At 43.2% G+C, this 25,475-nt stretch overlaps 1 protein-coding gene across 2 annotated transcripts in view; it reads right to left on the bottom strand.

The window, feature by feature from the left end:
* The window catches only part of ARID5B (AT-rich interaction domain 5B), a 132,913-nt gene that overhangs the window by 97,563 nt on the left and 9,875 nt on the right, over positions 1–25,475 (bottom strand). For both annotated transcript variants that reach the window (XM_081955996.1, XM_081955997.1), the window contains one exon: positions 12,149–12,374. In XM_081955996.1, the coding sequence (XP_081812122.1) occupies positions 12,149–12,374 (226 nt within the window). The remainder of the gene's footprint in view (positions 1–12,148; positions 12,375–25,475) is intronic.

Below are 25,475 nucleotides of genomic sequence, written 5' to 3'. Positions count from 1 at the left end.
TCTTCCTTTTCCTGTGCACAGTTGCCCAGTATTAATTTCATCTGTCTCGTGGACACCTCAGATCTTGCTCAAGACTTCCGTATATCAGTATTACCCTTCTTTTCCTATGTGCATCGACCTGTTCTTGACAAAGAGTTCTAGAAAAACACCCTAGTAGTTGAAAAAGCCTGCTGCTTTTTTGTAAATGCAAGCTTTTGATGAAATGAGCTGTCATTCACGAAAACTGATGCCTTTGACTAAAATCTGTTAGTGTTCAAGACTCCCCCGATTTTGGCTTCCATAGACTAATACAACTCTCCTCCTACAATGCTTTTCTATAAAAATTCCAAAACATGTTTTTATTTCAAACATGTTAATTGGTACTTGAAGGAAAATAATGACTGGAAAATTCAGGTTTTTCCTGTTCTCTTTTTCCATAATAGAGTGTGAAAAGATAGAGCAGCACTAAATTAAATGCTGAAGCTCTTGATTGCTACTAACTGTTACGACTGATTATTAGTATTGTTGTGGGTTATTTTTCTCAACTGCTAATTATGTTGTTTACAATTTTGTTCTGCTGTTATTGTTCTGTTTTCGGTTATTGTTAACGGCCCAGAGTCATGTACTTGAGATGAGTGAGCATATAAATTTAAAAAACAAAAACAAATATACATTATCCCTCCAAGCTCATACACTTTATAATAAAGTGACAGCCATATTTCCAGCTACAGATAAATGCCGATGAAGATTCTCCATAGTCCTCCAGGTCGGGGTTGTCCCAAATGTGCTTTTTCAAAAGGCAACTGGATTTTGTTTTTTCTTGAACACGTTTCGCTTCCCATCCAAGAACTGAAGAAGCTTCTTGGATGAGAAGCGAAACGTCTTCAAGGAAAAACAAAGTTGCCTTTTGAAAAAGCACCTTTGGGGGATACAGATCAATATTAAGACTTTCCCACTTTGTGGCTGAAAAACAACGTCTACAATTTGACCAATCCATTTTTTCCTCTCTCATCTTCATATTTTAAACTTTCCCAGAGATTGATGCTTCATGTATTGTGGTACTGCTGAGAATTTGGCCATTGGTTCCAATGTAGGCTGTGGGTCCTTCATTGGAGATTTCATGCTACTGTTCTCTTAATGAATCCATGTATGTATAGGCTCCCAGCCAACTGCACAATGCCCTGTTCCAATCCTCTGTCTCTATCCCCTCATCGGGAAGCCGCGGACAGCCCCATGAAGGTGGCCATCACACCAAGGATGATCCTTTCCCAGCAGGTGCAGGCATGTTCCTCCAGCCCCACCTAACGCTCTGGCTCTCAACTGCCTCCAAGCTAGCAATCGCCAAACAATAATGAACTATCAATAGACATTCAAGAGGAAAAACTGATATTCATCTAATGTAGGGAACTACATTCTTTCCCATGCTAGCTTCCGCTTCACTCCAAAAGCCCCTGTTTCTAAAGAACAGAAGAATAAGGCCACAACTGAAATGATATTGCTAATGGCTCAGATAAGAAGTCTGAAAATTCCATTCTTGGGTGTAACAATATCAGTGAGAGAAATCATAACAAGATTATTTATTACTGGAAATCTCCATAAGCCAAGGTTTACACAATGACTTAAATGAACTCACGGGTAAATAAAAATATACAGATATAATATAGAAACATAATCTCTATTGTAGAATGTAAAAAAGATGTGGAGACTCTAGAAAGAGTGCAGAGAAGAGCAACAAAGATGATTAGGGGACCGGAGACTAAAACATATGAAGAACGGTTGCAGGAACTAGGTATGTCTAGCTTAAGAGAAAGAAGGACTAGGGGAGACATGATAGCAGTGTTCCAATATCTCAGGGGTTGCCACAAAGAAGAGGGAGACAAGCTATTCTCCAAGGCACCTGAGGGTAGAACAAGAAGCAATGGGTGGAAACTAATCAAGGAGAGAAGCAACTTAGAACTGAGGAGAAACTTCCTGACAGTTAGAACAATTAATCAGTGGAACAGCTTGCCCCCAGAAGTTGTGAATGCCCCAACACTGGAAGTCTTTAAGAAGATGTTGGATAGCCATTTGTCTGAAACTGTATAGGGTTTCCTGCCTAGGCAGGGGGTTGGACTAGAAGACCTCCAAGGTCCCTTCCAACTCTGCTATTGTATTGTATTGTATTGTATTGTATTGTATTGCTGTGCCTACTAGGACATTCTGGGGAGGATTCCTGTATGTCAGCCTGCACTCTGCTAGCCTAGGATAGGGGCCAACTTGCAGGATAGCAGAGACCAGAAAAGGAAGTAGGACAAGTGTGCATTGCAAATATTGCCTACCTGCTCATTGCAAGAATTGCATGAGTGGGTGGCAGAAGGGAAGGAAGGAAGGAAGGAAGGAAGGAAGGAAGGAAGGAAGGAAGGAAGGAAGATAAGGGAGGGAGGAAGATGAGAGGAAGGATAAATAGAGGCTGGATGGCTGGTTGGTTGGAAGGAAGGAAGGAAGGAAGGAAGGAAGGAAGGAAGGAAGGAAGGAAGGAAGGAAGGAAGGAAGGATTATATTGTTCTAGCCCAAAGTTTCTTTTCTCTTCTCCAAGGTTCAACTCTCGTCCCTTTGCTGCAGAGCAGATCTTGGAGACTCATCATAAAGAGGCAGAGAAATTATTTAATTTCACATGTAAAATGCAAATGAATCTAAATCTCCATTTTAAATTTGCGTTTGTGAATCAAAATTAAAGCACATAGTATTATGAAATTTTCAATGCAATTAGAAGAATATGGGTACAAAAATGTATAGAAGCCGTGAAAATGATTTACAGAAACCTATTGTAGCAGAGAAAAGTGTTTCTTCAAACTATACTTAGCCAAATGCACTGAATAATATTTATGTTTTTTGAACTTATCAAGATTAAAAAAACTTGACAGGTGAGAAATGAGAAACTAATCATGATATGCAACACACTACAAGAGAAAAGGAAATTCTTTCTGGAAAGTGGGTCCATTTCAAAGCATGCAACCCGAAATGATGAGGAAAGGCAGCTGTGGTACAGCAGCTACTAGGACTGAGAGCAGAATCCCAGTTGACCAGAAGTCAGAATAATTTGTTAATCTGGTTTCTTTTTACATTTCTTGAATCAGCAGAGGGGTTCAGTGTATTTTTGTGTGTATATACACTCACACATGCACATGTATGTATGTCTATACCTTTTATAGTTAAATCTCTCTGGAAGATATTGTCAGCCTTATCAGGTAGCCAAGACCGGAGAAACGACCAGATAAATGAATTCTAGTTTACTGTAAATTGTCATTAACAGAATCTTGCAGGTCTGAAAGTACAATTCTCCCTCTATCATATTTACAGCCTGATATTTGAGGAGGATTCCTTGTGAGCCTCTTGCTTCGTCCATTATGTAACTGCAGTCTGGACTTTCTCTTGATTGTTGAGGGTTCCCTAGTCCAGGGGTCTCCAACCTTGGCAACGTTAAGCCTGGCAGACTTCAACTCCCAGAATTCCACAGCCAGAGTTGAGGCCCGCCAGGCTTAACGTTGCCAAGGTTAGAGACCCCTGGCCTAGTCAGTATCTCTTTGACCCAACTCCCAAGGCCTTTCCCTATTACAGAGATTAATACAGATGTAAAGCTCATTGGGTGGTTTTAAATAATAAATGCAAAGTTGCTGTAACACAAATAATCAAGTGATGTCTCATTTCTTAAAGGAGTAGGAAAATACAAATTATGCATACCTTTTATTTGCTTAAATTGAAACACCAATCATTATTAGTGTTTCTGTTTTGCTCTTAGGAAGCCCTCCCTTACCCAACTACTAATGTACGTAGAATTCTGTAGAGGTCCAATCTAAAACTCAGAGCCCTGCATTTCTGCAGATGGTGCCACACTCATGGCTTCGTCCATTTTGCAGCCTTTGCTTGCCCACAAAATGCCCATGAGATTCCTCCAAGGAGGAAAGGACCCTTGGCCAACAGGCTCATGTCTGTTTCTCGTAGACCCAATTGTTATGGTTTGAGCCTTTGACATTTTTCTGACAGTGTTGCTGTTTTTTAATCTTGGGTTCAAGTCGTATCATAAGGATTTTAAATCATGATTTATGATGATAACAAGGCTATTGATACTTGGTTCATTCATGTCCTATATAACCTGTCAAAGTAGAATAGTTTGGGAAAAAGTCAGCACAGACTTTGCTTCCAGAAAAGAAAATCTTAAAGCCATTTAAGAACACTTCTGTTCTTGTGCAAGATTCATTTCTGGAATTTGACCAGAGGTCTAAATGACATTGTCCTACTTTTGTGCTTTTATTTTATTTCCAGAAAGGAAGGCGATGAAGAGGCAAACAGAGAAAAAGAGATGCACGGCTTCTGATTGCTAGGGCCAGGAGCCTTCACTTTGGAAGCCCCAAACCCACAAGCTCTGCTTGATGAATTAAATGGGGCAGTCGATGCTCTCCCCACTCCCCCCTGCTAGACCAGCTGATGACAGGGGTCAAGTGAGTAAGATAAACAGGTCTCTTTGGCCCATCCAGAACAGGGTTTTCAGCAGGTTGAAATATACTGAAACTGCCAAAAGTGGTAAAGCTAATGAATGTATGACAACCCTGGAGAAAAGTAAACCTAACTATACTTGAATCATCCAAGTGTTCATTAAATAATTGAAGAAGGGGTTTCAAAGAGCAAGTGGTCAAACAAGACGGACAGTGAGCCCCTCCATGGCTGCAGCTACAGCTGAGGAAGGAACAGAACATCAGAGAAAAGGGGAGGAAATAAAAATTTAAAAGGTAGGAAAATCTGGCACAGCTTTCTACCCCTTGGCCATGAGCTCCTTCCAGGGTCTCCTGCACAGGAGGGAGGGTCTTTGGATGGAACATCTTCAAAAACTGGCAGAGGGGAGTTTCAGAAATACTTGTCCCTACAGATTCAGTCCATGTTTGAATATAATTTTTCTGGTTGCGGTGTAGACTTCTCTCTCCACACCAAACCAGTCCTATTTTGACAGAATCTTTCTAGAACTTCTCAACATTTCATGGAGCAGAAAACGTACCCCCCCCCCCCAAATGGCTCAACAGCAGAGATGCAGCATAATAAACCCGATTTTGCAAAGACTATGACCAAAAGAGAAAAACAACAATTCACAAAACTTTCAAGAAGTTCCGCCACTACTGATGTGGCAAGTTAACACAATTATTATTGCCATTCCCCCCCCTCCACCGCCCCTGGGACCCAAAAGTATAAAGCAGTGGATTTCACCCTATTCAGGTGCCCAGGAGTGCCTTGGACAATTCCCTGGAGATGATTCTGTGTGTGTGTGTGTGTGTGTGTGTGTGTGTGTGTGTGATGCTGACTCTTTTCTCTGCTGTACAGTTATGCTTATACTCCAAAAAATACGATATACAGGAGAAACAGGAAAAATTTTTAAAATGGAACCACAAAAATAGATAAGATTCCATGCATAACAGAAACATGCATCTGTTTATTTTATTACCAATGGTTTCATGCCACTTCAGCCAAAAACAATGAATGTATGCAGCTTACAAATGAAACAAATAATTATTGTTACTATTATAATTAGTCCTCTCTTTTACTTGACACTTTCCAAAACAGCAGATGAAAGGCTCCCCAAGACCTAGGTGGATTTTAATAAAACAACAACAACAACAAAAGAAGGCTTTGGGGATTGGTGCTAAAAGGGAGGAGGAGAAAAAGTGATTTTAAAATGGATGAGTTGCCCATGACTCATTCAGAGAAATTGCTGGGCTCCATGGGAGACATGCAGCTGAGCAGAAAATCAGTGTATTGAATTAAACCACAACATTTAGGCTGACAAAGGAATGTGATAAAGTAGAAATGAAATAATCGGTGTTAAGTCCTAGAGACAACAGGAAGAAAAAGAAAAGTCAATATTTCTGGCTCTTAATCTGACACAAATATGCTCACAGACCTGTTGGGAAAGGGAAACATTGAGAGTTGGGCTGGATGGAGTCTCTGAGCCAGTGGCCGCCCAGGTAACTGGATGATTTTACAAGCCCACAAGTTTTAAGATTTGAAGGGAAAGCAGGCTTGCACTTTCTTGAACATGAGTATGGTTCTTCACACAATCCAGGACTTTATTAGCATCTCAGATTGTAGCAAACCTGTACTTAGACTCAAACAAAGGTTGTTCTTGGCTGGAGAAACAGCATCCGAACCAGTGATGGGATTCAAATTATTTTACTAAAAATTCTGTGGGTGTGGCTTGGTGGGCCTGGCAGGGGAAGGATACTGTAAAATCTCCATTCCCTCCCCATTCCAGGGGAAGATTACTGCAAAATCCCTATTTCCTCCCAATCAGCTGGGACTCGGGAGGTAGAGAATAGATGGGGACGGGGCCAGTCAGAGGTTATATTTATCGGTTCTCCGAATTACTCAAAATTTCCACTACCGGTTCTCCAGAACTGGTCAGAACCTGCTGAATGCTACCTCTGGTTCAACCAGAACAAAGTGTTAATCTGGATATCTTTATGTCTCCATTGGAGACCCTCCATGGCCATATATAGATCACCTCCACACACAACAATAACTGCACACACACACTCGGCTAAAAATAATGACTGGATTAATGCAGATCCATGCCATGTCCACCAAAATGTGATAAAAACAAACATGTACAAGTATCATTAACCTAGAATGTTAAAAGTGTAATTAAAGAAGCCGTCTCCGATCTACAAAATAAAGATCAGCCAGCTTGTTAAACTATGGAAGTTAACTATTAGATCAATTTAACAGCGCCGCTTCTAACCAATTAAGCAATTAAACAAGTGCAACATCTCAGTGTACACATTAAAAAAAGTTAAAACTGACAAAACTATTCTAGCTTGAGATTTCTACTCATGGCTATGGAAGACCAACACACAACAGACTGAATGCCCCCCCCCCCCCCATAACATGTTCTTTGGCTATGCTCCTTTTCTCTCTGTTGATTGCCTAGGAATTCTCAACTCATATACAAGATATACCGGCCACTCATTTCTAAAAAATCAGGTTACATTTGTTACTCAGGAAGTGGGGAGAGGAAATAACACCACCAGCACATCCAACCTTTTCCAGATGACTTCACCAAAGATAGTATTGCTCCAAGCATTCCTATTTAATTCATATTTCACATTTTAATGAAAGAAGCTGTGAAACAATCTATGCCACAAAGTAATTATTGAAAGATGGATCATGTGTGTTGTGATTTGTGACGGCCATACTAATTCCAGACATTCATCATCTACAAAAAATGTATCTTGTTCTTTTCGTGCTAAATAAAAGACAAGATAAAAAAAATAGCTGACTTCTAATACCTTGTGTGCAGTTAAAGGCATGAGACTCACACCCCCACGCCAAACTTCTCCATCCTTCACATATACACGCACACGCACACACGCGCGCACGCACACACACACACACACACACACAGTTAGCGTTTCTAACTGAGTGAAGTGGTCCTAACCACCTCTGTAATCCTCATGGGTTGATTGAATAAACCATAATTCAGCATGGGAACTTGAGTAACCTCTTCCCCCATTTCATTGATTTTCCCACATCAAATTCAGCAAGCACAAATTGGCAAGTAAATTATGGAAGGTCCATGGGAGGGAGCAAAGCTGGTTAGTGTGACAGGACACTAACCAAGATATGCCCTTCAAAGGCTGTTGGTTGGCAGATGCCCCCTGCCCTCACCATTGATGGGACAGGCTGTCATGGAGCGGAATTTCACCCTGTTTGAGGGGTCACAAGTAGTCTGCTCTGTCACTAAATCAATTTCCTCATTTCTTTCCACTCTGCAAACCACAGAGGGACTGGCCAGTCAGCCTTAGTGGTGGTTTATGAAAAGAGTCCAGGAAAACCTCAGGAAAAAGAGAAGCTGTGGCTTCCACAGAAAACTGCATGCATTCATTACCTAAAACCAGACAGCCATCAGCTTAGCAAATGGCCTGGCATAAATCCGAGGCCAGAGATACAGTGCTACTAGATCCATGCCACATTATAACCCAGAGGAAACAAGCAAGGTTTGGAATTGTGGACAGTTTATGAGCCACTGTTTATGTCTTAACACGCTACATAAACTTGTTCTGCGGGATCGCATCCTACCTCATACATCCCTGCGACCAATTCGCTCTCACAGAGAGGGACTCCTCCGGGTACCATCCACTAAGCAATGCCAACGGGCGGCGCCCAGGAGTAGAGCCTTCTCTGTGATGGGCCCAACCCTCTGGAATGACCTCCCCCCCCCCGATATCAGAACCACTACCGACCTCTGCTCCTTCCGCAAGAAACTCAAGACCCACCTGTTCCAATTGGCTGGCCTAGCCCATCTATAGTCCCATCTTTATCCTCCTGGCAATTATTTTATTCTGGGGTAGTTTTCTAGGGGTAGTTTTTAATGTATTTCTAATTTTTAATTTTAATTGTTATTGTACAGTTTGTATGCTGCTGCCTCCATTTATATTTATATGTATTTATATTGTGTTTTTAAAAATGACTGTACACCGCCCCGAGTCTCTTTGGAGAGAGGGTGCGGTTTATAAATTAAATAAAAGTAAAGTAAAAAGTAAAGTTCGGTTCTCAAGGAAGACTGAGGGTGAGGTACAAAGTCAGGCACAGTTTCCACCTGATTCATCCAATAAAGCCAGAGCACCCTGATAATAAGAAAGGAAGAAATGGGGCAGTGACCTCTATAAATGGAGCCACTTCTGCTAAATGTTGAGTCCTTCCTTCCTTCTTCCCATTTCCATGCAAGTCCAGCTCTGACTGCCCAGTCTTTTTCATCTTTTTCCAAAGGCACATTTGGAGATGAAGCCATTGATAACTGCCTGTCCTCAGAGTTTGAGGCTGCGTAATTGACAATAAACTCACTGCAAGGCTGAGAATGCTGTTTTAATAACCTTATCCTGACACTTTCTACTGTATGCCTCAAAAGGTGTCCATAAAAAAAAGATCAACCCATAAAGACATTGTTTCCTGCTTAAACACCAACTCAATGCATATAACCAGAGTACAACTGTAATGACATCTTTATGGGGCAATAAAACCTAAAAACAGCTTTCATACTTCATTTAAAGAAGCTCTGTAAGAAGCAGCGTTATATAAAATAATTTGACTTCTTTTCTTGAACAATAGGTAGACCAATGAATGAATACATGAATGAAGATATTGCATTATCCCGCCTTCAACTGACTTGCTTTGCTCAAAGTCTGTAAAATAAACAAACCCTCATTCAATGATGTTGATTTATCCAATATTGGGTATGCAAGCCAACTTACTCTAAAAATATCATAACTCTGAAGGAGGAAGAAGAGGTGGCAGAGGAGGATCAAATAAATGGTTTAATCAAATGAATTTATCTTGAAAAACAGGTTTGCATGCTTAATGTGAATAACACATTCCACAACCAGTTCTATTATTATCTATCCGGTAAGGCTGAACTTCTGTTATTTTGATAAATGTGTCTCAAAGAAACAGCATTTCTGATATAAATCTAGTGACGATTGCAACTGCTGCTCTCCTGCTGACTAGGAGCACCTTGGACTTGGAACTTTGCTCCAGGAGAGGAGCGGAGACCCACAGAGGCCCTCAACCATCCTCTGCTCTTTTTCTGCTGAGCTGCTCTGAGCAATGCAAAGAGCAAAGGGGCTTCGTCAGCTGATCGCCATTAGTTTTAGCCAGTGGGCAGATCATCAAGAATAACATTAGGATTCTCTTGACCAATTTTATCACATCGGCTTGTCATTTGCACCATCTCAATCAGCTGCCTTTGGAGCTTTGGAGCTTTACCTCTGTAATCTTACTTCTGTAAAATCTTTCTCAGATGTACTGGACCGGGTAGAACCAGCTCAATGTCCATTGCCTGGAACCGAACCAGAAGTCAACCCCTCCAGTTCCTTTCTCGTTCCAGGGAATTCCCTGATCCCAGCATCCTTCAAACACTGTTCTCCTTGGCCAGGATGACTCCTGCACGAGTTACACAGCCAGACCAGCAACAGAGCGAGATGCAAAGCCCTCCGTTGTTTTCTCTGGTGGTTTGTTACCCAGAGCATCTTTATAGCCCGGCCTCCAGCTGTGCTGATCTATTTAGTTGGTTTCATGTTGCCAAATATTCTGAAGAGGACAGTTTTATTACGGGGATACTGGGGAAATCTTTTCCCTGCCATTTTGGCCTCAGACACTATTGCCGGCTCACACACTACATTATACCCTAATCCTTGGATAACAAAGCAAAGTTGTTTCCTAGGCTGATTACACAAAATTGATACACTGACCCATAAACTTCCCAATCCCAAACAAGCAAGAATTATACTTGCATCACGTGACACAACGAGATGGGTAAAGAATAATTTGCAGTCATCCTGGACTTAGAAATAACTACAAGCTACACATCTGGCCTGCTGACCTGCTTGTGCAAGATGAGCCAAGTTGGACTCTGCTTGCACATTGGTGTTGTGCCAACTTGGATTCCTTCTCAAAGGGTTGTGCAAAGACTACTGGTCTGTTTCACCAAGGAAACGTGGAGGATTACGCGAACCTTTGGCAAATAATGGTTGTGAAAAATCTGAATAAACACTCTCCGCTAATGTAGTCTAACATTTTATCCACAATCAGATCAGAAACTTTTTAAATACTCCAGTTACTAGTATCAAACTATCATCAGGGCTTTTAAAAAAGATTAATATCCATACCATACTTATAAATTAAAGAAAAGGATTTTTTTTTTAAAAAATAAATGGGATAAAGAAGTAAAAACTCTGTCCTGCCACACATCAGAAATCTTTCCCAGTCTTCCACCACCTTGGGAACCCCATCTTTTGATGGAAATAAAACCCCAACTCTGCCAGGCAGAGAAACATTTTTTTTCTCCCAGAAGGAAAAAATCTACTTCTGTCTACTTAAGGATGAGATGGAAAGTCCCAAGGCCCAGCAGCAATGAAACAAAGATGAAAGATTATGTCCAGATGTACCTCCCAAATATAAGGAGGTCATCATCTGATTCCTTGAAGCTTTGAATGAAGAAACCAGGATAAGACAAGGCCACCAGCCCTGGGTCAGAACTTTCATGGGGCTTCTACACGGAGCATGGAAACTTCCAGGGTTCCCTTCATTTTGGGGTTTCGCATCCCAGAACAGAGCGTGAAATTACACTTTTCTAAAAGGAAGACATGTCAGTTGGAATAACTTCAACTGATACAATCCGATGGGATACAGGATTTTTTTTTCTTACATGACCCTGCCAGACAACATGGTTTCCTTAAATCCTTTGGATTACATATTGATTGTGCCACTCAAATTCTTGGGCGAGATTTTGTAAAGAAGTCTCTGAATATTTATTTTAATTATTTTGGTTTCTGGGTAAACTTGCTAGTTTCTGTTTAGATACATGAGTATACGTGTGCAGTTTGTTAGAAGCTTACAAAACAGAAGATAGTCTTTACAAAGGCTCTGTCTCTGAGAAGCTCAACAGCTTGTAGAAAAATAACTAAAGCATGGAAAGCATTAACAAGGCAGTTAGGGATGTGATCCCCATAACCTTCTAACTAACACGAAGATAGGCAATGTTTAACATCCAGGCCTCTAAGAGTGTTTTGGTCTGAGTGAGACTGAATTCTCACCAGCTTAGATGGTGGTGGCAGGACTGGTGGGGCGCAGATGCCAGGGAGGGAGAGAGGCTGAGCCAGCCTCATGTCTTCCAAACCCAGAAAGGGGATCTTTCAGGGGTTCAGCCACTGGGCAATGAAATGACCAGGGAGCAATTAAGCAAAAGGAGCAAAACACCTAGTCCTAGTCCATCAGTAAGGGGGCCCAATGAAAGTCACACATAAGAAAAAAACCTCTCTCGACTGTCATACACAAGACTCATAGGGAGGACAGCAGAGATCCCTACAGTGGCTGTGGCAGTGGCCCTCCTTCTAAATTCTGCATTGACTCTAATGCACCTATTCTGCGCAAATATCGCTCACACATTATCCTTTCCCTCCAGTGAACTTTCAATATGCTTCATCCTCTGCAGCCCAATGTCCCTTCCTTTTACAGTCACCTTAGAAGTCCTTAGCAGATTCCCTGAGTCTCTGCCACACACCCCTTCTCCTTTTTCAAGAAAAGCCCAAGAAAATTGGTCCCTTCAATAATCGCAGAAGCCATCTCACCCAAGGCCCAAAGGAACACTCACCCAAGTCGGCCTTTTCCTTCAAAATGTCCTTGAAATTGAGGCCACTGTTGTGCGTGGATTGCCGGAACCTGCTTAGGGCTTCCCTCTGTCCATCTTTTGTCAGTTCTGGAGGTGTGAAGGCTTCATCCTGGACGCCACGTTTCCACTTGGAGATATCTGTCCGTGCCCATTGGGCCAAGTCTTCAAGCTTCACCGTTACTTTTTCTGAAGCAGCAATGACTTCATCCTGGAAGAGCCAAAGGGGAAAAGGTCACGTTGGCTCCTGACTTGTATCATCACCAAATTACACAACAGGCTTTTCTCACCAAATGACCTGGAGAATATCTTCTGTCTCCCCCCTTGTCCCAGCACAGAAATGCCTTCAAAGCACCCTAAGGATTCTGGGCCAGCCTGGTTGACAGCTCTTTCCAGGAGCTCCACAGGCTTTGCGAGGGGCTTCTCTCCTTCCAGTTGCTACTGGGAGGAGCCAGCAGGGGCAGGGGCTGAGGGGGCCTCCTTTTTTGTGGCTCTCCTCTGGTGCTTCTCCCCCATGCAGCCATCCCAGGGGTGTGCAGCATGACCATAATTTCCATCCACCCAAATCTTTGCGTCTTCTTCCCACTCCTTCGCCTTTCCCCTAACCCTTCCTGTTTTTTAAACTCTACTTTCATTAAAAGCAGTTCCAAAGTAGGGCATGCTGACTGTTCAAATGTTTGGATTGGTTCTAAAATTTTAAGAAGGAGCCTCATGGCAGCAGATCCAAAGGAGTTGGTCTTTTGCTCTGCTCCACCACTATCCATGGATGGAGCTCACTTCACGGAGGACAAATCAGGACACCTTTTGGTGTCTGCTCTTGTTCTGGGAGGCTGTTCTCCCACCCCCCAGGGCACCAGCACAAGGGGGAGCCAAACCCCTATGGAAAGAAAACCCTCTTTCCTAAAAGGGTGACTTGGCTGCAGTACTTGGCACTGAGACCATGGCAGCTGATGTTAAAGTACCCTAAGCAAGCTCAGAAACCACAAAAAAGGCCAGGATGTCCAGCAGGTTAGACCGAGAAGTCTACATCTCATCCCCAAAGAGGTCAATTCCACAAATTGCCAGGATTTGAGCTTGGCTTGAAGGAATCTTGGCCTTTATAGCCTGCACAGAAATAAATAACCCATGGAGAGGTCACATGAGCATATGCCCTTTTGGGGGAGTGCAAAGAGACATACATGCTTCATTAGGCTAGTCCTTCTTGTTCACAGCACATGTTATGATTGTTAATGTTATTTCAATCAATTTTTATACATATTTCCATGAATACCATTTGAAATAGAATTTACTTCTAAATAATTAGTAAGCAGAGGTGTGTGTATGCGTTCCATCCTCTGCATTGCCAGAAATTGAGCAAGGGGCCCTTTTGGAAAATGCAATTAATCTGCAGAGGCAAAAATGCATAGCATGATGAGTAATGGTTCTAACTTGTTCTTATTTGCACAAATAAGATCTAATTGTAAACGGGGTTCCTGGAACTCTGAGTCACTAGAAAATTCCTGTTTATGATACAATTTCCTTGCCTAATACACAAATATTGAAGTAAACTTTTGTTCTAAAAGTTACATGAAACATTTGACATAATCACCCAAGAAATTTTACAAAAATTCTGCAAGTCTCCTGCAAAATAAGATTGCCAATGCTCTGATTTCCTGCACATTTCCAGGCAATTAGTTTTAATTCCTCCTTTCCCCCCACATTTCCTTAAATTGACAGGTAGTAGTCCTTGACTTACCACAGTTCATTTAGTGACCATTCAAAGTTACAACACCACTGGAAAAAGCGAGTTATGACTGTTTTTCACACTTATAATTGTTGCAGCATCCCTGTGGTCATGTGATCAAAATTCGGATGCTTGGCAATTGGTTCGCATTTATGACGGTCGCAGTGTCCCGGGGTCACATGATTTCCTTTTCCAACCTTCTGGCAAGCAAAGTCAATGCAGGAAGCCAGATTCACTTAATAACTGTGTTCCTAACTTTAACAACTGCGGTGATTCACTTAACAAATGGGGTAAGAACGGTCGCAAAATGGGGCAAAACTCACTTAACGGATGTCTCATTTAGCAACACAAATTTTGGGCTCAATTAGGGTCGTAAGTTGAGGACTACCAGTATTACTTTAGAGGAGAGTGGGCTTCAAACTTGGCAACTTTAAGACTTTTAAGCAGAGCTGGCTGGAGAATTCTGGGAGTTTAAGTCCACAAGTCTTAAAGTTGCCAAGTTTGAAGACCTCTGCTTTAGAGAATTGTCCTTTATTGAAATTGTCCTTTAATCAAATCTGTTGACTGAAAGGAGCACAGCGGGTGGCAGCATCACAGGGCCAAACGTCATCCTTGCAAAAAAGATCCTTCCAGATCACTGGAAGTGAAAATGCTATTACTTTTAAAGGACAAGAGCCAACATTTCATGAGATACCAAGCAAGAATGCCCAATATTGCCAGGTTCAGCAATCAGCGATTTCTAAATACCCCATTCAATGTCTTCCAGGTACCTTAGACATCAACTCTCATATTCTCAACCAGTATGGGAATTATGGGTACCAAGGGGTGGCTTCAAGCGTCATGCAAGCAATTACAACTTAATTCTGTATGGTCATTTTGGCTGGGAATCATGGGATTTGCTGTCCAACAGATCCTAGCAGGAAATATGCTAAAAGCCATGTCATGTGCCAATGCTCCATAAATCTTGCCTGGCACTTTTTAAAGAGCCTTATGCAAGCGTGATCTTCCCAGGAACCACGACTCTTAGCCTGATACGTTTCTTCTCCAAGGCTCAGCCAGGCCAAGGTTCCTGTTTTCGGAAGGATCTGGGTGCCAGACCAGGCGATACAGGGCTGCTTCTAAAGGGGCAAAGGCAGTGGCACTTCTATTGCCAAGTGCTCACCTCCTCTTCTTCAGGAACTGCCAAGGCTAACCCTTTGTTGGCATCCCAAGTGAACAAAGTTGACCATTGAATAACTAAAAGATGAGTGCAATCATGACTCCATCAGGAACGAATAACCCTGTTATTGAGGCTCCAGGGATGATGCCCAGAGTCTAAGCCATGCAAGGCACCTGCAGAAAGACTATACATTCTGAACTGCCAGAAACAGACAACTCCATCTCACAAGCAAATGAAGCTCAACTCAGGACTCATGGACCGTCAGATCTATTTGGCCACTAAAATCAGATTCAAATGAATACAGATCTTATTCCATTCTCCTTTGACCCTGATGTACCTCTCCCCAAGTGGAAACTCCTCATTGGAGTGGAACCTCTTGCTCCATTTTTCCGGTGGCCAAAACCTCTGTCTTGGCTCTTTCCTGCAACTGCTGGTAGTGTGGGTTTTAATTCCACTAACAAATGGTATGTTTAGTTTATATGACACCTGGAGGAACTTGCTGTGATGCTATTATTAAACAATAACTATAAAATGCCACAGGTTACAGTGGCGTGCCTGCAACAGAGTGGTAATCACCATAATCTAACCTTGTTATAATTATCATCATTTCCATCAGTATACAGGACCAGAACAAAAGGTCTCTATGGCAAAATGACATGTGACAATATTAATAATATTAATACAGCCAATTCAACTAAAGCACCTTTGATGGGAGAATTGAAAATGCTTAGCATTTTCTGGCGTTTGCATTTCTGGCCTCCCCAGGGCTGGGAAATCCTTACACTCTGGCTGAATCCAGCCCCAACTGCATTAAACCTGTGGCAGCTAACGGCATAATTTGGTGCCCAGAAAGGTCTGGCTGGGCTGACCCTTCCCAGTTTACATCCAGGTAACCTAAGCAGGAGCCATGGTGTGCCGCTTTCTCTTCCTCCTGAGTTGGAGGGTCTTCTGGGTGGAGGTTCTTCTCCTCCACTGAAAGGATGTGCCCGATCCTAGCAACAGCCATCCTAGAACTGGAAGGGACCCAAGAGATCATCCAGTCTAATCTCCTGCCCAGCAGAGAATTCCAAACAAAAGCATCCAGGCCAGTGGTGGGATTCAAAAATTTTGCACTACCGGTTCTGTGGCTGTGGTGTGACTTGGTGGGTGTGGCTTGGTGGGCATGGCTTGTCTGGGCTTGGTGGGCGTGTCAGGGCAAGGATACTGCAAAATCCCCATTTCCTCCCGATCAGCTGGGACTCGGGAGGCAGAGAATAGATGGGGATGGGGCCAGTCAGAGGTGGTTCTCTGAACTACTCGAAATTTCTGCTACTGGTTCTCCAGAACCAGTCAGAACCTGCTGAATGCCACCTCTGATCCAGGCAAATGCGGGCCTGGCTCTGCTTAGATACCTCCCCCAATCACTGGTTCCATCTTTCTTGTGGTTAGAAGTGGCCTTCCTGTTTCTTAAGTGGGTGACCCTGTTTCCTGGTTTTGACCTTGGAGTTGAAGTCCACAAGTCTTAAAGTTGCCAAGTTTGGGACCTCTGTCCTCCATGAATGTTTTTCATGTCTTCCCTAAGCCAGTGTATTGTTGCACGGCTACATTAACTTGCTCTAGTTTGAGGTTTTTCTGCCACAGAACCCTCCTTTTGTTGCCCTGACTTTAAAATCCCCCCTTTTGAAGTCCAAGGTATACACTCAACTATACTTGTTCTTTTCCAATATCCCTGATATTTCCATTTCTAAGTCTTCTCCACTGAGCTAATTCTTCCATCTCTGCTGGAGAAAGGCGTCAACTAGAACAATCACAACAGAGTTTTTAACAGAATAATAGAATAACGGAGCTAGAAGGGACCTTGGAGGTCTTCTAGTCCAACCCCCTGTTGAGGCAGGAAACATCAATTTGCATCAATTTGATCCCCCCCCCCCCATTTTCTAACTCAAATGCTCTTTGCTGCACTACCAGATTTTATTCCCAAATTTCTGAGAAGAAGTGGGTACTTTCGACTCACAGGGCAGCTTCTTCCCCATTTTTATTACTTCACTTCCTTTTGAACAAGCTACGTCCCTTCAGTTCCAATTATAATTCTCTATTCCTAATTTCTGTCTACTCAAGGCCACTGTAAAGTGTCCTTACCATCGCCAGGCTTAAGCTTATTTTGATTAATACACGACAGTTGGCACATAAACTAGAAAAATGTATACTTTTGAAAGCGATGCTGAGAGGGTAAATATTGGGCTGCGTGGCAGAGGTGGGATTCAGCCGTTTCTCTCCGGTTTGGGTGAACCGGTAGCGTTGGCTGCGGGAGGCTCCGCCCACCCACCCCAACATAGTGCATGAGCACTGCACATGTGCAGAAGGCAGTGCACATACGCAGCTGCAGCGCATGCACTCACATTTGCGAATTGGTACTAGGGAAGGTAAGTGAATCCCACCACTGCTGCGCAGGTATCCCTGCCTCTGATGGGCTAATGCCCTCCAGACAAGCTGACTCTTTCACTTGTACAATCCTGAACCAGGAGGTGGCAGAAAAACATATGTGAGATCAAGAGGAGACCCTTTAGTGGGCAAAGTCTGCACATAATTTTGGGAGGCAGGCCCAAAGGAAAAGTGGGAGGCTGCAGGGGGAGCAGAGAGTAAACAGGGATTTTGATGGGGCAGGAGTGTCTCTTTTTGAAAAGTGGCATTGCGACTACACTTTGAAGAGAGCTGGAAACTGAGTGGCTGTTTTGTTTGAGAAAATAACAGCCATAATTGTTTATGAGTATCAGACCTGCTCATGCACGACCAGATCACAACCTCTCAGTCTTGCCTATACATGTGAAAAAAATAGTTTTAATCGATACTTAGAATGGGGAGATTAATTAAATTCTATGGGGGGGGGGGGAACCGTAGTCAACCTATCGTAATAGAAGAACAGAATAATTTAGGTTGCTGAAACATACTAAGTTACTAACATTATACAGACATCTTGTAGAGACATAATTATTTTGTCTAATTGTCTATTTGGACTGAAGATTATAGTGCTAATTATCATCAGTTATGAAAGATACACTTTCCCGCTGATAGTATAACATCTCTTGCTCTCCCTCCCCCCCCTTTTTTTCTCAATTTCCTCTGCAAAGGGCCTATTCCAAGGAGGCCAGAGCTGCCCCAGGAGACACCAGAAGCAACGGCTTCACCGCCAACTGCAACGTTTGAGGGACACAACTCGGAAGCCCCCACAGGGATGACCTCTCTTTGCTGCCCAGCCTGGTTCAACCTCTGTCTGAAGGTGGGAAAGGAAGGGCTTTTAGACATCCCTCCTCATTAAGCAGATGAACCCTGGCCGGAGACAGGCTAATAATAATAATAATAATAATAATAATAATAATAATAATAATAATAATAATAATAATAATAATAATAATAATAATAATACTTTAATTTATAGACCGCGCCCTCTCCCAGAAGGGACTCGGGGCGGTGTACAATCAAATTAAAACAACAATATGGATACATAAATATAGATATATACAGACGGAGGAGGTAACATATACACTGTATAGTAATAGTTACTATAGGCTGTTTTTCCTTCTTCTTCTGGTAACCTCCAATAATGTATGTTGTGCTGAATATGTGCCTGTGGGTTTATGTACAATATGGGCTTCCTAATCCACATCTGTCCCCTCCTCCCCATTTTGTAATTTCCACCCTATAAGGCAGTGAATGGCTAACCTTTTCCAGACCGAGTGCCCAAAGCCCACACACTCAAACCCCCACAATGCAATGTGTGTGCGGTCCCCACGCATGTGACCTATCCCCCGCACTCATGCATGCACCCCCCATACATGTGCTCTACACACACCCCATGCATGTGTGGCAGAGACCTGAAGACCAGCTGGCCAGCGGGAGGCACATGCACATGCGTGGCAGACCTGAAGTGGGGCGATGGCTTGCACACCATCAGAGAGAGCGCTGCGTGCCACCTCTGGCACATATGCCATAAGTTCTCCATCATGGCTATAAGGGAATCAACCACAAGAAAAGGGAGATGAGACTAGTGAAGCAGCACAGCTGCCAGCCAAACCAGCAGCACATTTTCACATGCAGTTTCTGTTTCATAAGAACAGCCCTGTCTGGCTATGTTCCTGTTGTTGGGCCCATATTTCTATCCAAAGGGACCATTTCACCCCACTCTTTCTTCCCTCCAAGGAGTGAAAGGAGCATCCTCAGTCTGATTCTGTTTCATCCTCCCACAGTAGCTCCTGTTGGGGTGAATCGGATGGCCTGTACCAATCCCTCTCTCACACACAACACAGTGACAACCTCACTTCCACTGTCACCCGCATATTGGCAGACCATCCTAAGAAGGGGAAAGGCCATTGAGCTACATAGAAAACGTATGTGGCCACTCACAGCCCTGGTGGAATAATTCCCCCAGAATGCATAACACACCAGCATGAAAACAAAGTTTAAAAACAACCGTGATACATTAATTGAGGCATCAAAGCAAACCTCCAATCTAAATTTGAAGCAATTAACACCATCCTTCCCAGGAGCTCTTGAGTCTCAGGTCCACCCCAACACCGGAGGGCATCAGGAGTCATTCCCTGAATCCCAGTTGCATTTGTCACATTTATACATTTACAAGAAGGATGTGCTTCTTCTTGGACAACCACAAAGGAGGAACTAGAGGTATATTAAAGAAGATTGACTCTAATATCTGCCCTTCCTATTGGGATAAATGAATCCTTCATGCCATTATAAATATTCCCAAAGTCACACAAAACCCCAGATTTTGCCACTGAAAATTTCCAGGTATATTGTACAATAATGCTGGGATTCCTGCTTCACATAATCTGTTTGGTTCTGAGAATCTGAACTTTTAGGAAGAAGTGTACATGACTGACTGCTTTAGCACAGGTGGGACAATTAGCAGCCTCAGTGGGCCAGTTGCAAGTAAGGCAGAAGAACCATAACGGATCTCTCTCAAGGATTTTTATTTGGGTTCTGCAAACTTACAAATTGATCAGATGAGACTCTCAAAGGAAGCCATTCCTCCCCCCCCCCCCATTTAATTTTATATGGCGTGAAGCCATGTGCCTCCGTTTGAATGTTGGGAAATAAAATTCCTCTAAACACCAATTATCCTATCAACTTCCATCTAGTCTTGGGAAGAAGTGGGCTGGAGGGTTGATCAGGCTGGAGAAAATAAATCATCTACACATTCATTCAAATTTCAGGAGAGGGATCAGTAGAGAGGCACTGTGCCAGTCAATAAACCCAGGCAGATCTGGGATGAAGATGGTGAGTCCATCCTGGGGATCTCCCACCAGCCTTCGTTGACCATGGCATTCTTTTGGACCAGCTCTGGTGTCTCAGGGAGGAAGGCATTCTCTTGTGGCGGTTCTCCTTCCTTTTCCGTGGACCCCTTTAATCGGCATGGATAGGGTGGAGAGATCATGTCCAGGCAGAGTGGGAACATTTGGGGTCTTTTTGATAAAACAATGTCATTTTACAGAGCCCAGGAATTGTGACTCTTCATGAATGGCATGTTATCTTGTCAGAGGTCCACATTGCTGCCGTCTTAATGGCTTTCCAAAAACTATTAAAAATCTGGTTAATCTCCCTCGTTTTAGGATGGCTGAGAAGCCCTTAAGATTTTGGTTTGGCTTTTTGTCAGACTGAGTTAGCCTTCTGGTTGGCTGTGTTCTTTGATATTTGTTGGGGCTTTTCCCTCCTATTTTTTATTGTAATCCATCCAGTGTCATTGAGGAGTTGGGCAGACTGAAACTGAATCAATACATTTTTAAAAATAAATAAACATCCACATGAGTCGTTAAAACAAACATAAAGAGACAGCTCAACATAATTTAGTTTCAGCTCCAGTAAGCCAGTGCTGAGGACGAAAAAGCTCCCATGTCAAGAAAAAAAAAGGAGGAAAAAACAAAGGAGGCAATCCCTCAAATAAAAATTGTCCAAGGAAAACACACTGAGCTGCTTGCTGGACAGCTTCTAATCTTGTATTGAAAGTTGAGAGAGATTACACTCTGTTGCAAGTGAAGAACAAGTAAACAATCTCTTCTATTAGCCATAATGAGCAAGCGTTAAATAGACATCCTGCATCTCTTGGTGAATTTCTTGACTCAACACCCATTGAACTGGGCCGTCTGTGGTATGGTCTCTCGCCTAAGGGCAAGAAGTGAAACTTTTTGCAGATCTTAAAAGCATCCCTTCCTCTTCCTCAGGGGGGAAATCCAGCAGGTTCTAACAGGTTCTGGAGAACCAGTAGCAGGAATTTTGAGTAGTTTGGAGAACCGGCAAATACCACCTATGGCTGGCTGCAGAGTGCGGAACGAATGGAGATTTTGCAGTATCCTTCCCCTGTCACGCCCACTAAGCCACACCCACAGAACCGGTAGTAAAAATATTAGAATTTCACCACTGCTCTTGCTGGTTGTCTTTGCTACACAGCTCATTTTGGGCTTGGAGTCAAAACTTGGGAGGGAGGATTTTTGCTGCTTACTAGGAAGAGCCTAGACGTTTATCAACATGAGGCCAGACTTCGCCTTGGTTGTGTAGTAGACAGTAGCAAGGACGCCTGCATCTTTAGAGGTTCTGCTGGGACAAACGATCGAGGGATTCTCTGATACCCCTGAAGAGAGATATCCTACTTCCCATCTGATGGAGAAAACTTGTTTTAAGATTGAGAAAAACGTAAAATGCTTGAGTATTATTATAATATATGAATTGCATGTTATTTAAAGCTATTAAGATGAGGAAGCACATGTTAAGATGGGAGAAATTAAAATTGTCACTGCTAGGGAGAACTCCTGTGATAAAAATGAATTTCTGCATTGAATGATGCTTTTGTTTCAGACAGCACCTGTTTTGACAACTGATGTGCCATTCAAGCAATAGCAATAATTTATATCTAAATTTGTACTGAAGTGGGGGGCGGGGGGAACAGGAGTTAAATAGAAAGCCACGTTTGTCAAAACTGCTGCTGGATCTGGACAAGTTGTCCCACACCGAAAGTTAAGTGAGAATTCATATTTCATGCCCCATCTTAGCCGTCTAAAGCAGGGGCGTCCAAACTTGGGAACTTTAAGACTTGTGGACTTCAACTCCCAGAATTCCCCAGCCAGATTGGACACCCCTGGTCTAAAGCAAAGGGCTAGTTTGGCGCTGGGGAAGTCCTGGCTGCAGGCTTGCCTCTCTCTTTTCCTTTCAGCACTGCTTGTTGTGTAATCTTTCCTTGAGGAGGACCTCTTGAGCATCAATAACAAACTGTGCCTTGCTTTGAACAAGCCAATTCCACATCCTAAGTTGTACAGCCAATTTGTTTAGACAGGTTTTAGTGACTGTCATCCCCCGCGTGAGTCTTGGGAGACAGGATTAATGGGAACTTTCAAACAGGCCCAAGACTTCATTTCCTCCGCCACCCCGAATTATTTTACATTCACAATGCTACTTTAAACAAACTATTTAAATACGCACAAAATAGGCTTCCTGAAGGCTACTTAGAATGATTGGTGACGTTGCAGGCATTGAAAATTGTTTCTCTCATTTCCCTTCATGACCTCCCCAACTGCTCTGATGCCTTTCTAGCAGTGGTGAAATTAAAAACATTTTACTACTGGTTCTGTAGGCATGGCTTGGTGGGTGTGGCAGGGTAAGGATACTGCAAAATCCCCATTCCCTCCCCACTCCAGGGAAAGGATACTGCAAAATCTCCATTCCCTCCCCACTCCAGGGAAAGGATACTGTAAAATCTCTATTCCCTCCCCACTCCAGGGAAAGGATACTGCAAAATCTCCATTCCCTCCCCACTCCAGGGGAAGGATACTGCAAAATCACTATTCCCTCCCCACTCCAGGGGAAGGATACTGTAAAATCTCTATTCCCTCCCCACTCGGGGGCCAGCCAGAGGTGGCCTTTGCCGATTCTCCGAACTACTCAAAATTTCTGCTACTGGTTCTCCAGAACCTGTCAGAATCTGCTGGATTTCACCTCTGCTTTCTAGACCCTGGCAGGAAGGGAGGGAGGGGGTGTGCAGGGAGGTAGGGGGGGGATAACCCCACCCTCTTTGGCCCTTCTTTCCAGCCTCTCCTCCCTCCCAGCCATGGCCTTTCAGTGACGCAGCCCCAGAGGTCAGACACGACTCCATTTTCATTTTATGCCTAAAACCCATCAATCTGAAAATCTGCTCAGGTAGTCCTCAACTGATGGCCACAATTAAGCCCAAAGTTTATCTTGTTAAGTGAGAAATGTTATTAAGTGAGTTTTGCCCCGTTTTACACATTTTCATTCCACACATGTTAAGTGCAACCACTGAAGTTGTTAAATTAGTAACACAATGGAATCAGCAAAACCGATTTGGGAGGCCCAGAGCCTTCAGACTGTGGGTCTCAAACTTCAACATGCTTCTCTTGGAAGCCGATGGGTTTGGCACTCCGTAAGCTGCGTGTCCTGCCTGATTTGTTTAATTTAGATTCCTTTGATTAAAAAAGAATTAAATGGATAGGTGACAGCAGTTCTACGGCCAGAACTGCTCAGGCACTAAACAGACCCCAAAGGCTTTTTGAGAAAATAAAAATAAGGGTCAGCTGCAGCTGAGGCTTTTGCTAGAAAGATGCTCTCCACTTCCTCATCCCCAACTCCTCAAAAAAATCAAAGATGTTCCTGTGGGTGTAGAAAAACTTGTGAGGAGCAATCTTCATCTTCAGCTATGAATGGCTGGCTGTGGGGGAGCCTGCCAGAATAGCTGCTCTTCTGAGAAAGTCCCTGGTGGTCTATGAAGCATGGTCAGCTTTCAGCTGGGTCCCCCCTATGGCCAGAGGAAAGGGCCTCTCCAGAAGGACTAATGATGAACTAATGTGAATTAAAGGCAGAGCTTTCTTTGTGGGAATCCAAATGCCCTGGAGACAGAGAGAAGCAGGTATGGTTCTCGGCTAAGACCTGCATGTTCTTAACTCCCATTCAGATCATTAGCAGCCACTGATGGTCTTCTCCACTTTTAAATAACGTGCAGGCATTTATGTTCATCCAGGCCAGGGAAGAGAAGAGCTGGCATTCCTAATATTCTGACACCCCTCCCCCCCAGGATCAACCTTTTATCGATCATAAAATCTAGGCTAGGTGTTCAGAGATGGCCACCATTTGCTACCCGGGGCTGCCCATGCTCCATTCTGAAGTACACTGAATCAGGATCCCACCCACTATGACTCCAGATTTTTCCCTAATTCTCCCTGGGTTCCTCTGCTACATTTTGTCTGCATCTACCCCTAGAATTAAGAACTCAGAACAGCAATCCTTTTGGAAGAAAAACTGGCAACTCTGCCACAGCTCCCTTTAAACACACGAACAAAGAAAGCAGGGCTGAGATTTAAAGAATGGGGAAAACACAAACAGGAACTTGAGTTTGGCTACAGATTATTTACCCAGTTCTTTAGGAAATGAAAAGAAAGCCCACCGATGTCACCCGTTATTTCTTGATGCATGCATAAACCACCCAGGCTGCACCCTTGGCTCTGTATATATTTAAAATAGTAACAACACTGAACTCAGATTAAACATTTAGTTATTTACACGTGCTCAGCTTTTTATGCCATGCAACCACTCATGTCAAACAAATTGTAGGTCACTGGCTTAGAAGTTGATCCCCCACTTGCAAAACTCATCTCTTGAACACTTTCCAGGATCCTTCAGGATTGGCTAATGTCAGTGTCTCATGTCAGCTCCTCATTTCCTCCTTGCTCCTAATCTTTCACACAACATTGTGGCACAGCATTGCCCAAATTGCATGCCAGAAGACTCTCTGTTGACCATATGCAAGAGAAGAGGGGTATTCTTCAGGAGCAGAGAAGAGGTGCTGCAACCTTCTTGAGAACTTCTCCAAAACCAAGTTCAGCTTTATGGGAAGCTCCTAACTAATGAAAGGCTTCCTTGACTGCATCTATTTGTCCATTTGACACAGCTGGAAGATTCCTTCAAGGGAGTTGCTTCCCTTTTTCTAGGGAGTAACCTTTAGGATAAGACTTTTACCCCCTCCAGAGGTGGTAAATACTTCCTTTTTCTAGGGAGTTTTAAAAGGTTTTTAGGAGAAGACTTTTACCACCTCCAGAGAAAAATTATTCTAATTCTCAGATCTACTAAAACCAGCAGGAAGCAAAGCTTGAACTGCTTCCCATCTTCAGATGTACTCCTTGGTCACCTCCGAGGACACCGAGAAGGTGAAAGCCAGGAAGAGACCACGGGCAACACTGAGTTTCCAAATCTTTCAGTTCCCAAATTCAGCCAACATGTCCCTTTTGAAGAGTGCAATTTGGCTGAACATTCAGATTGTTCCTCAAAGGCCCATTTCTCATCCCAGATGAGCGGCAGCTTTTTTAGCAGGAGGGATGATCTCAAATTCAGCCAACAGAAGTTTGGCATTAAAAAACCACACAGACACACCAGAACGC

Source organism: Natrix helvetica (genome assembly GCF_964273705.1).
Source record: "Natrix helvetica genome assembly, chromosome: 5".
In the NCBI taxonomy this organism is placed as follows: domain Eukaryota; kingdom Metazoa; phylum Chordata; class Lepidosauria; order Squamata; family Natricidae; genus Natrix; species Natrix helvetica.
The sequence above is the reverse complement of the archived record's forward strand: the minus strand, read 5'-3'. Positions and strand labels throughout refer to the sequence as shown.